Raw genomic sequence first — 12,373 nt, forward strand, 5'->3', positions numbered from 1 at the left:
GAGGGGGTGGATCCTAAGCTCACATCCTTCCCCAGCCCGGAGAGTGAGCCTGGGACCCACACCCCTCCCCATCCAGGCCCAACGTGGCCCTGTCCCCAAGGTCCTTCTCTGCTGGGAGGGGCTGGCACTCTTTAAAGAAGGGCCTCCTCTCTCCCCTCCTCTCCTTCCTCCCTCCTTCCCTCCCTGGTCTTCTCTAACTCCTCACCCTCACCCTCAGCTTGCTCTCCAGCTGCCTGAGAGGCGGGAGCCTTGGAAGGAGAACCCCCAAGGTTCACTGGCTCTACCTGCAAGGACCCCCTGGATCCTGCTTTCTAGGTCCTCATCCGGGCTGGCCCTGCTTGCCCCAACCTCTACATAGGATGGCAGGGCTGGGCTCGACCCTCCAGTAGGTGAGCTGCTGCCCCACTGAGCCCCTGCTTTCTTGTCTCATGTTGCAAATTCCATGACTTATGGGGCCCCAGATGCCACCTGGCAGGTCAGTGCTGAGCCTGGGGTGCCTATCTGCTCTGCCCATAGCAGATTCCTGTGTCTCTCCCCACCTCAGCTTGCCCCCTTGCCTGCCGGCCCAATGAGTCAGGGAGGTTATGTCTAGCTTGGGTGGGGTCCTTTAGACTTTAGGGTGTATAAGACCAGTGCTTGGGTGCCCTCCACGTTTTCCCGGATCCTGGCAAGGTAGGGCCACCCATAGATGCTCAGCCGAGAAACCCCGGGGGTTGGAGAGTCCTGCTCACGTTGTTTCTGGTTCTTGGTCTTTGCTATCCACTCTGTTGGATTCAGCCCTGGCTTCACATTTGGCCCCAACACTTCTACACCCTCCCCTCCCCCTTTCCCCATCCCTCACCCTCATGGTGCCTGGAGGGCCGCTGTGATTCTAGCAGCTTCTCTGCTCAGGTTTAAGTTCAGCAGAAGAGTGAGAGCCTTTCGTAGCAGCTCCCACTCTGATTGGACCACTTCAGGTCACATGCTCATTCCTGATCCTCTGTGGCTGTGAATGCTGGATATTGATTGGCCAGACCTGAGTCACATGCTCCAATCCCAGATAAATGGGGAGAGTTGGGAAAGGTGAATTCCCACACTAAAATCAGGGTGGCCCCCAGGTGCAGACAGCTCCCCACCCACCCCGGGAACTGAGCCTTAAGCTTCTGTGTGCATTCACTAACGACATAGGCAATGGGTCCATTTAAAAATCTTTTTATTATTAACATCATCTTCCCATTTAGCCAAGTGTCTGTCATGTATAAGGAATGTCGGTAAATATTCCATTTGAAGCTTCTTTGTACATCTTTCCATTGATAAATAAACTCTGAATTCACATAAAAAAGTTAAACTTAAATAACTCATATTTCCTTCTCTTGTAACAGGCATATATTGGCAAAATATAAATATTCTTGGACTCAGGCTTTGTTCTAAGTGAGGACAGTAATTCATCACATGGTACAAGTATCGACAACAAAACCAAGAAATCGTTGGCCGGAGTCCTGGCTTGGACTAGCACTGAGGTGGGAAAAGAAGATTCACATTTGGTTTCTGGGCCAGGGGTGGGGCAGGGGGGCGAGGAGAGAACAGCTTTCTTTACAGCTCTGATAAAAATAATCTGTGCTGCCACTGAATTTTAACTTTGAGTATATTCTTCTACATTTTCGGATTATTTCCATAACCATGTTACTTAAAACTCAGATGTCAACTAACAAGATATGGCACATAATCCATGTTGAGCAACGTCAGTAGATTCAGAAACGGTCATTGGGCGGCCGAGGCCACAGGCGTGCACGCAGGAGAGTGATGATGCGGGGTCGTCTGGTCAGATCACTGTGGCCAGCCGCACGTCCGCCCAGGGCCTCGGTGTGGCAGACTTGTTCCCTCGGGGCACCCCAGGTGGGTGCGAGGCTGCCGGGCGCCTGCTCAGAGCACCCGGGGGATGATGGTGAAGGGCACCGCGGGGCTGCTGGCCTCCAGCTCCAAGGCCATCAGGAAGCACTCGGTGGCGGCTGTGTCATTGCCCTGAGCCTGGAGGACCTCGCCCAGCCCGTTCCAGACCTCGTGGGCCGTGGAGTTCACCTGCACCGCGTCCCGGAGAATCTTCTCCGCGAGGCTGTAGCGGCGCAGCTGATGAAGGATCAGGGCCTGTAGGCATCAGAGAGACAGACAGACAGACAGACAGACAGTCAGCTCGGGGCTCCCATCTGTCCTTGGGTTTCAGCAAGTCCCTTGGAGGCAGGCATGTGTCTGCTTAGGCTGGGCATACAATGAGCTCAAGTTCTCCTGCACTAGGGGGCAACGGCCAGAGCAGCCACCTGAACTGGATAAGTGCTGACATTCAGCCACTTTTGAATGAGAAATAAGCCATTTCACACAATTCATCTGAATATTTAACACCGGGAGTGAACCAGCGGCAGCGGCACGGTCTGTTCTGACCCAGTGGGCGGTCCTGTACGTACCAACTGACACCTGCCCCAAAAGTGGGGGGCGGGGTGACCCACGGCCAGCACGGCCTGGGGCTTCCTGGCAGGGAGACTGTTAGCAGTGACACAGCAGATGCTTTCGCGATGTTGATGACACCAGGCACGGTTCTAAGTGCCTATGTTAGTTCATTCGGTTCATCTGGGGAGCCCCCAAGGAACATTCACATGGGTGCGGGCACCTGGCGTGCGGCCTGCTCTCATTGCTGCGGAGAAAGAGCCCGCAGTGGAGGAGCACCTGACGCAGCGGAGAACTATCCACAGGCACCAGGGTTCCTCCCCGTCTGCAGGTGAGAGTCACACAGCTAGCTGCCGCAGCGGCCAGGGCGGCCCTCCCACCGCCTTCCCATCTCCTCGCTGCCTGAAATCCATCTGGGAGGATGGGGGGGCGTGGGGGGCGGGTGGTCCTTTAGAGAAAAGCCGAGAGCGCGACACCCTCACTTCCCAACCTCGCAGGGCAGGCGGGAGAATCGGAGGCCACCTGCCCAGGTTGCAGTCGACAGGATGTGAGGGCTAATGAGTTCCTGCCTCTTTCTTCCGGGGGAGGTAATCAGCTGGAGCTCCCTCTAGAACATTCCCACTTACCCAGCAGAGAAGCGAGGGCGGGAGGGGTTCTGGGTGCTGGCAGCCAGCAGCGGGCGAAAAGATGACAGAGGAGCCCCATCACACCCCCGAGGCGTGGCTTTCTCAGGGCATCTAAAGTGCCGAGGGCAGCCACCTTTTCTGAGTGGCTCGCTCTACGCGGCAGGGAGACACACGGCGTGTGCTTGGCAAGGGGGTGAGGGGGACACGCCCCTTGGCAGGATGGAAAGAGGCCTCTTTGGTTACTTGGCTGCAAGTAGAGACTGTAATTGAGGTCACACCACGCTGGGCACGTGCTCACATGGCCACCTCTTTAGATTCGAGGAGACAAGGTGCAGAAAGGCCAAGTGTCTTGCCCAGGGTCGCAGAGCCAATGAGTGCGGAGCTGCTGGCCAGCCCGGGGCTGCCTGAGGCCCCAGGCCCCGTTCTCCCCAGCCTGCCACCGCCTCTGCCGCTTCTGGCTTCTGCCGCTTTAAGAGACAAGCCCCGAGCCCCTGAGGCACTAACCCAGTTACATCTGAGCAGCAGCAGATGGGCAGCTGCCCCGCTGTCTCTTCCCTTTCATTTCTCCGGCCACTGGCTGCCGCTCCCTGTCCCGCTCATGGCTGAGAAGTGGCTCCTCTCCAGGGCACAGATTTGCCCCGGCTCCGGATGCCTGTTGGGAGCCAGGAGATTCGCCCAAGGACTGGGAAGGCTCCTTGCCCCCGTTTGTACCCTCAGACTGGCTGTGACTTTGAGGCCTGGGATGGCTACAGGTGCCAAAGGACCGGGGGTCCTGTTAGCCACCAAGTGGACCAAGAAGATGTGGGCCCAGGAGGAGCAGGGCCTCGGCCCAGCGAGAGTGAGACAGAGGCCACCATTCTCGGCAGCAATGACTTGCAACCCCCCGCCCCCACGCCCCCTGCAGGAGTGGCAACAAGACCACCAGTCCTTGTGCTGGGCATTTTACTTAGAACGGGGCCAGCTGCTGGATCTGGGTGCAGCTTACCATGGGGTGCCAGAGGGTCTATGGCAGGGGTAAGTCTACTTGCTCCCCACAAGCTGGCAGAGAACTAGCTGAAGGGCTAGTCTGCCCATCACCCTCAGCGCTGGGCAGCCAGGAGCCTGTGGGTCTCGTGTTCCAGGGCTCCTGTGGGCTTGGATGTTCTGCCTGAACCCACATGCCGAGCTAGGAACAGGCTGCGCTTCCTGGTGACCCCGAAGCTTCCTGAGCAATCTGGTTAGCGGGACTAATGCCGAAAGCTGGAGATGCCCCGGGAGGCATCACAGACCTGCCAGGGGCTGCCAGCTCGGGCTGGGCAAGGGAATGAACCTCGGCCCCTCCCCAGTGCCCCGGCGAGCCAGGCGCAGCTCGGAAAGCAGTCACACAAGGAATCGACCAGAACAAGCTCCGGCTGGGGTCCGGCCACTGCTTGGGGGCGAGCAGTGCTGGCGGGTGGGCCAGAGGCAGCTGGGACCTGGACGCGCTGGACGCCAGGACTGCCTCCCCACCCAAGCGCCTCTGCTGTGTGAGAGGCCTTCCCTGGCTGTGATGTGCTCTTAGGTGCTAGAACCCGGACACTTTTCCCCAATTCTACAGGCCCCGCCTCCCCTCTTTCCCAAAGATCAAAGGCCCAATTCCTGAGGCTGGCATTTAACTACCAGGATTCTCCCCACCAGCTATATCCAACTTCCTCCCAGTATGAACTCCGTGGTTCAGACAGCCCAGGAATATCTGGGGGATGCAGCCCCAGCCCCCTCCCACTCCCCATCCTTAGCCAATCCCAGCCTGGGCCCCCCACCGGGGAGCCATCTATTCCAGTCCATCTGCCCAGAGCCCTGACGATGGATCCAGGGCCGGGTCCACTGGCCCTGCAGCAGCGCTACCTGGAGCACACGACTGGCTCCCAGCCCTCCAGGCTGGTAGGAGACAGATTCCGATGACTGACATTTCATTACCACAATCACCTGCCCTACCCCGTATCAAAATTCCCAAACCACTGGAATGCCTGCCCAGGTCCCAGCCATGTGCTGGGGACCCAGAGGAGGGCACAAAGCAGTCCTGCTCTCCAAGCGAGGGGCCCAGTGAAAATCCTAATGCAGCCAAGCAACTGCTCTGTGCCAGGCGCCGGGCTACGCCAGGGCAGGCAGTCACCCTCGCTCACCGCTAAGACCTGCCTGAGACACGCCTGCAGGGGAAGCGCCAGAGCTGAGATGCAAACTCTCGCCTCTCAGCTGGCCTTCCTTTCTCCTCTCAGGCAGGATGTGCAAACAAGCTCCCACCTGTGGCCACCCTGCCTTCCTGGAGCCACTGGGGGTAAGGAGGCAGCTGGGGCCGCCTCCCGAGAAGGGGGAACCACTGAGGAGGTGGCTTGTTAGTCCCTTTCTTCAGACACAAACGAAGACGGCCTCCCAAGCTTAGCCTGTAATTATTATAATCAGGTCTTTTGTACATTAAGCTCTTAGTGCTGCACCAAATTGGAAATAAGGGATTAAATTAAACCTGTTATTTCAAACAGACAAAATGGACTTGGCTAGTTGGAGGACAATTAGCACCTTCCCCACTCATGTCTTTGTGTGAGTGTGATAATTGCTGCCACATGCCGAGGGCGCCCAGGCCTGCGGGCTGCCATGCCCCAGGCTTCCCGCGGCAGCCCTGGCTCAGGCCAACACCCCGGCTGCAGGACAAAAGCCCTTTTGGGAGGTTTTAGACACCCCCCTGTGCCATGCTCAAGTGCCAAGTCAGCTCTCCCAGCTCAAGGCCGTGTCACGGGCCACTGCTTGCCCTCTAGGTCTAGGAGACAGGGAGATGGCATCGCGCATGAGAGCATCCTTCCCCAAGCCAAGCCACCGCTAAAAAGAAGCCACACGGCTCAGCTCTGGCTGGGGGTCAACCCCCGCCCCGCCCCGCCCCTGGGGGCTGCTTTTTCCCAGGCAAGAGGCTCTGCAAAGCACACGTTCAGCCGCAGGATGGAGATGAACACCTCCCGTGTGCTTTCCTTGCCGGCCTGGCTGCTGCTGCTGCAGACTCCTCGCGGGCCCTGCTCTGGGCAGGCTGCCCTCGCTGCGGCAGAGCCGGCCTGCGTTCCACAGAGGCTGCGGGCCCACCAAGGCCAGGGGAGGGGAGGAAGTCCGGTGTCAGGTGGGACAGGAGCCCTTAAAGATCCTCTGTCCCGCCCTGGGTTGCAAACGACGCCATCACACCACGGCAGGGATGGGGGTGGGAATTAGGGCAGGGCCGTCAGGAGGTCCTTCAAAAATACCAATCCCTGGAGACACAGGCACGGACCCACAGGCTCTATTAACACACTGTGCACGGAATTACAACCAGCGCGTCCTATGTCTCCGGTTACAAAGTGCTTCACAGCTGTGCTGGGTGGAAGGGACTGATTCATCCAGGTGGCTCACCTCCTCCTCTGCTCCCATGAGGCTTTGCTGCACCTGCCCGGAGGGCGGGGCCTGGGTGAGCGGTGGTCATCTCTGCAACCCCAAGCCTGACGCCGCCCAGCAGGGAGGCGGTCCCCAGGGAGCAGCCCCATGGGAGAGGTGCTCTGTTCCCACAGGAGCCCAAAGGGTTGCCATGGCCGCCCCTTAAGCTGGCTGCTCCTGCGCCACAGATCTGACACGGCTCCCCAGGAAAACCCAGAATCACCTACTGCCCGCTGGTCCTACACTCTTTGTTGTTGTTAATCCTCAACTAAGGATATTTTTTCCATTGCTTTTTAGAGAGAGGGAAGGGGGGGGTGGGCGTGGGGGAGAGAGGGAGGGAGAGAGGGAGAGAGAGAGAGAGATATCCATGTGAGAGGACACATCAATTGGTTGCCTTCTGGCACGCACCCTGGCCAGAGCCAGGGATTGAACCTGCAATCCAGGTATGTGCCCTTGACGGGGAATCGAACTGCGACCTTTGAGTGCTCAGGATGATGCTCTAACCACGGAGAACACCAGCCAGGGCTGGTCCTACACTGCTTTACCGATGAGGAAACAGGGGCCAGAGAGGAAAAGAGCCTCGCTCCAGGCCCTGACCTGCTGAACACCGAAGAGGCTAGCTAGACCCTGAAGGTGTCAGGAGGAGAAGCCGACATGTGGCGAGTCCCCACGGTTCAGACTCCGAGCACAGTGCTCAACCCCAGCTGCTCTCTGCTTGTCCTGCCAGGGCGACGGGCCTGGCACAGGGAGAGCTTTCTGGAAGACGACCAGGCCACCAAGAGTGGCTTCCAGAAGCCAGAAGGGAATGAGGACCCCACAGGAGCCCCTGCCCTCCCAGGAGCTGTGGGTTGGCTGGCCGGCTGGCCTGGAGTCTGCGTTAGGGGAGCTGTAAGCCTCACATGGGAAAACCAGCACACTCCCACCGCCGTTTCTGTCCAGGTGTCTGCATTTTCCTTCCTGAGGAGGCGGCGGGCCAGACGGAAGCAGGGGGGAGTGAGCGGTGGTCTCAGAATGTGCACAGACTGCGGCCAGTGCCGCTCCGAGGAGACCACGGGAGCCGCGGCTTTGAAAGGATCTCCCTGGAGCAGCTCTGGGAATGCAGAGCCCCGTGCAGCGCCCCCAGCCCTTGCTCCTGGGCGCCCGTCCTCTGGTGGGCACCACGGGCACCGTCAGTCTGAGCAGGAGTGTTTTGTGGGCGCAGCTGAGGGGGGCCCTGAGCCCCGCCCCGCTTTCCAACCGTGCCTTGAAAAGGAAGGGGACACACGCAGCGGGGCAGTGCCCGGCACCCCCACCTGGATGCCAGCGCTCCGTGGGGCCCGGCCCACGCTGGGCTCTGTTTTGTGTCTCCCTCTGTTTGTGTTCAGAGCTTAGAAATTGCAGAGCTTGCCAGGGGCTGATGTGAGTCCCTGCCAGCTCCGCCCGCCGAGGAGGGCCAGCCTCACCAGGCCAGGCGGCCCACAGAGCCAGATCCTGGTGCCCTGCTGAGGCCCAGGACGGCTGAGCCCCACACCCGTGCCCACCGGAGCTCCAGATGCGCCCGTTCACACTGCGGTTCAGCCCTTCCCTAGGTCAGTCAAGGGCGAGTCAAGGGCGTCCTAGAGAAGACCCCCCCCCCCCCCCCCCCGGGAGTCGGCGCAGGTCCCTTTTCCTCTCGGCATCTCTGAAGTGTGGGCGGGGACTGGAGTGGGGCTGGTCTTTCTGTTTTGGCGATTTCGTTCAGTTTGACACAGTTTCCCCCACAGGCCAAGCAGCCAGTCCTCACCACCTCGCACCCTTCTAAGTGTTGTGCCCAGCAGCTGGCACCTGCTGGTCTCCAAGCCCCACCCACCCTGCCCCTGGCCCTGGGGGTGAGGGGACCGAACATTCATGAGGCCGGCTTCAGAGCAACAAAGGGCTCAGGCGTCCTGTGCTGGGACTGGACGAAGAGCACGAGGGGCACAGGAGGGAGGGAAAGTGCGTTGGGCGGCTCCTGGCGGAGGCCCTGGGAGGAGGCAGGCTCCGGAGGCTGGCCTTTCTCCATCTATGACGGGGCTGGACACTGACAGGGACTCTCCCGGCCTCCCTGTGGCCTGTCCTCCACGACTCCCACTCCCCCTGCTCACATGTCAGAACTAAAACCGGGTGGCCCCTCCCCTCACTCCTCTGCAAGTTAACTAAACCAAGTGCCCCTGACCTCAGGCAACCATGGGGTGCAGTGCCCAGGGAGAAGCCTGTGGCCCCAGCAACCAATAAGGAGAGAGGGTCTGGGGCAGAGGGCGGGCAGGAGGCCGTAGTCTGGCACTAAGCAGACACCTCTGGAGGCGCACCCTCACCAGTGTGTGCTGTGAAGGGTGCTGAGTACTCCAGAGGGAGGAGGAAAAGACCACCCCCCCCCCCCCGCCTGCTGCCCGGGGTGACCACAGGCAGCCGGAGAGCGGCCCACACCTCTGCTCACTCAGGGTATCTGACGGCTGCAGGAGGCTGCGCTCTCATGGGGCCCCTTTTCCAGGTCAAATGTTTTATTTGAAGAAATGTGCCTTTTGGGGACCAGACCTTTCTAGCATTGAACTCAACTCAGAAGGAAACAAAACTCAATTTTTCAAAAACCTCTTAGTTTTCTAAGCCAGAGGCCAGCTAGCTCTGCAAGCAGAAACCCTAGGGGTTAGCAGGGGGCCTGGGCTTCTGCTCTGTGACATACAAGCCCCTCTGCCGTCCCGACAGGCAGCCTCCTACCCTTGCTTGCACCCTCCAGTGACGGGGAGCTCACCACTTCCCCAGGTGCCCACACCTTCAGTGGGCAGTCTGAACTGTTGGTTAAAAACGTGGAGCCCTAAGGAGCCCTTTTATCTAATTCCCACTCTCTGATGTTTGCTGAGTCTTCTGGGGTCCGGCAGAGTCCCTCCCCCTCCTACCTGACAGCCCTTCAGGGTCTGAAGAAGCTTCCAGAACAGCCCCACACAACCCTTCCACTCATTCCAGAGAAATGGTAGAGAAATGGCAGATCCAGACCTGCCCCGGCTCCCCTGCCTCTTGGAGCTCAGCTGCTTAACCTGGCACCTGCAGGAGGCCTTGCCGTGGGTTCCAGCGAAGGAGCCAGTAAGCCCAGGAAAGACTCCCCATCTCCCCCCTTTAAAGCATCTGACTCACAGAATCTGCTAAAGCTGCTTTCCTCCAGGATGGTTGGGAGACTCTGATGTCAGGGGTGACCACCAGCAGGGAGGCTGGGGCGTCTGGCCTAGAGGCCACCTCAGACTCAGGCCCCTGGGCCCCAAATTTCCTTTGGCCTAATTTCTTTCAAACGGGTGCTTCAGCACTGGTGCCGAAATCCCCCAGGCTGTGGTGGCTTTTAGAGAACAGTCACTGGGGGTGGGGGACATTGAGGGAAGGGCCCGCAGCGAGCCTGCCAGCAGCTTCCAAGTAGCAGAGACCCTCACCTGCCCCCTCTCGGCAGCAGGCACCGAGCGGCCAGGGGTGGCGGAGAAGGACCCCAACACTCCCAAAGGGCCAGCCAGCCTCTTTATTAACAGGCAGGAAATGGGCACTGGGCGGGAAAGCACTCGCTGAGATCACAGTGAGCTGACAGCCTCCGGGGGCCAGGTTTCCAGGGGGTTCCTTCCCTTGGCTACAACCAAAGCTGTTCTAGTTCTTTCCTTCCCCCCACAGACTCCTGTTACACGCCCGTGCTCATTCCTGCACCCAGGCGCCAAGCACAGGGCCCGGCTGTCACTCCGGCCAGGCCCCCTGCCTCTGCCTGGACAGGGTGGTGTGGTGTGGGTACTGCCCCAGACACCCGTGAGCGGGCAGGGCCGTCTCTCATGTGGGGAGGCCAGTGTTGGCAGCAGACCGAGGCCTGCTGGAAGGATAACAAGGTGCTCCACCCCACCCCCTTCTTTTTAAGCCAATGAGAAGGCTAGCGCGCAGAGTCGGGGTGACTAGCTCAGGGCCCCGTAGCTAGAGGAGGAGCTGCCACCCCTGCCTGTAAGAGCTTCCTGTGCGATGTCTGGCCCCGCGTGTCTAATTCTTTCGGGAGGAGACGCCTCTTCTGGATCATACCTGACAGGTGTGGGGCAGGCTCCCACCTCTCAGCAGCCATACCTGGGAGGGCAGGCACCTGGCCCAGGTACCAAGGGACGCTGGGCATCTCCTTACTCTGCAGCCCAAGACCGTTGGTAACAGCCTCCGCTCCCCAGGTGGCCGTTTGAAACGCAAGCTCTGTTGCTGCAGTGGCAGTAGCCCAGAGGCTCCGCGTGGACAGGAACGCTAGCCACCAGCTCTTCGCAGAGAGAAAGCGCAGTCTGACCCAGTGCCCTGGGACCTGCCTTACCCAGCCCGTGACTTCTATGGTGCTAACACTGTCCACTGGTGATGGGCAAGAGACTCCTGTTGACTGATTTGTATATTTCCCTGGCTGACATTTCTTTTTATCCACCTCCCCCAACAACCAGTCGGGCAGAGGCGACAGCACAGGGCGGCCTGGAAGTCGGCGCTTCCCCACACCCATCCTCGTAGGGGAAAGTTTGGTGCTAATCACCCTCCCAAGCTGAGGTCCAGCCTCCCACCCTCAGGGGACAGCGGCGTGGGCCTCTGGGAAGCTGTGAGCGCAGGCTCAGCCTTCCCCTGGGGCCCGGAACCTGCTTGCCCAGGTGAGAACAGCAGCCCAGGTGGCCACATAGCTCCTCCGGGGGCGGGTGGGGCAGACACACACTCCACGGGGCATGGTGGGAGAGACAGGACTCCAGGGGGTGGGGGAGTGGAGGTTCTCCATGGTCAGAAACACTCCCCTTGTGACCACCACAGAGCTGAGCGGGGGCTTCCCGGGAGAAGCCAAGAGTGTGAGGGCCCTGGGACCCGGCCGCACTCCCGAGCGCCCTTCAAATGACCCTGCCAGGCCTCTGTGTCAGTCCGTCCTCAGACGGGGTATGGGGTGGGCGTCACAGTACCTGGGTCTGACCGTTTATCACCAACTGAAAGCAAAGGCCTGTCGCAGCTGTTCCAATACAGTGAGAAGTCCTGGCCCACCCTGGGCAGGACAGGGCCGGAGAGGTCACACGGGGAGGACGCCCTCCCAGGCCTGCTCCGAGGTCCACCACCCACTGCCCGCCTTAGAGCCTGCTCTCAGCCTCGGGACCCAGTGGACATGAGGAAATACCTGCTGACGAACGGCAGTCCCTGTCCCTGGCAAGTGCCCGCATGGTGCACTGTAGGCACTCAATAGATGACTGTGGACTGGGTGCCATGGCCCAGCTCCACGCAGCCGCCCACTCTCGTCCAGCCCAGGGTCCCCATGAGGAGGGCACAGGGATGGTTTTGCACCAACTTGCACCTCTGGGTGCAGTGGACCTGTGCCCCGGTGGGAGTGGAGAGGGTGCTGTCGGGGTGGCTCCATGGTGAGTGTGCCCCACAGCCAGGAAAGCTAGCAAGGCTTCTAGGCCCCCCCCCCCGCACCCCCCCCTGCCGAACCCACCTGGGGGTGCAGGCTCCATCTGGATTTCATGGGGAACGGGGCTACACAAGCAGTAAGCCAGAGTGCTCCCACAGTCCCTGCTGGGGGCTGCCCCCTGGAGGCCCGCCCTGGGGGTGCCCTGTGCCCACGGCAGTTGGGGAGGGACAGTTCTCTCGACACAAAGGCCGGTGATTCACTACCTGCCATGGGGAATGTGGTCATTTTGGTGAGTACCTTCCCCCTCTCTGCCGGGATCTGGCACCAACTATTTTTCCATTTTCAACAGGAACAGACAGGAATGATAAGATACTTTGTGATGGGAGGAGGATTGGAATTGATAAGACTTGGAAAATATTTTTCCACTAATAACAAGAGGACTCACACATGGAATCAGGCAGGAAGGTGGGGGGCGGTGGGGTGGGGAGCTTGCTCTGCCTGGCACCCCTGGTGTGACAGCAGGGAAAGCTGTGATTTAGAGAGGAAAGGCAACAAGGCCATTTGC

General features: G+C 59.9%; 1 protein-coding gene across 7 annotated transcripts in view; it reads right to left on the reverse strand.

Annotated features, from left to right (window-relative positions):
* Positions 1-1,175: 1,175 nt before the first annotated feature.
* The window catches only part of TTC7B (tetratricopeptide repeat domain 7B), a 188,684-nt gene continuing 177,486 nt past the window's right edge, over positions 1,176-12,373 (reverse strand). For all 7 annotated transcript variants that reach the window (XM_036315440.1, XM_036315461.1, XM_036315451.1 and 4 more), the window contains one exon: positions 1,176-2,124. In XM_036315440.1, coding sequence (XP_036171333.1) covers positions 1,903-2,124 — 222 coding nt within the window. In that variant the 3' untranslated portion in view covers positions 1,176-1,902. The remainder of the gene's footprint in view (positions 2,125-12,373) is intronic.

This window comes from Myotis myotis, unplaced genomic scaffold (genome assembly GCF_014108235.1).
Source record: "Myotis myotis isolate mMyoMyo1 unplaced genomic scaffold, mMyoMyo1.p scaffold_m19_p_1, whole genome shotgun sequence".
Lineage (NCBI taxonomy): Eukaryota > Metazoa > Chordata > Mammalia > Chiroptera > Vespertilionidae > Myotis > Myotis myotis.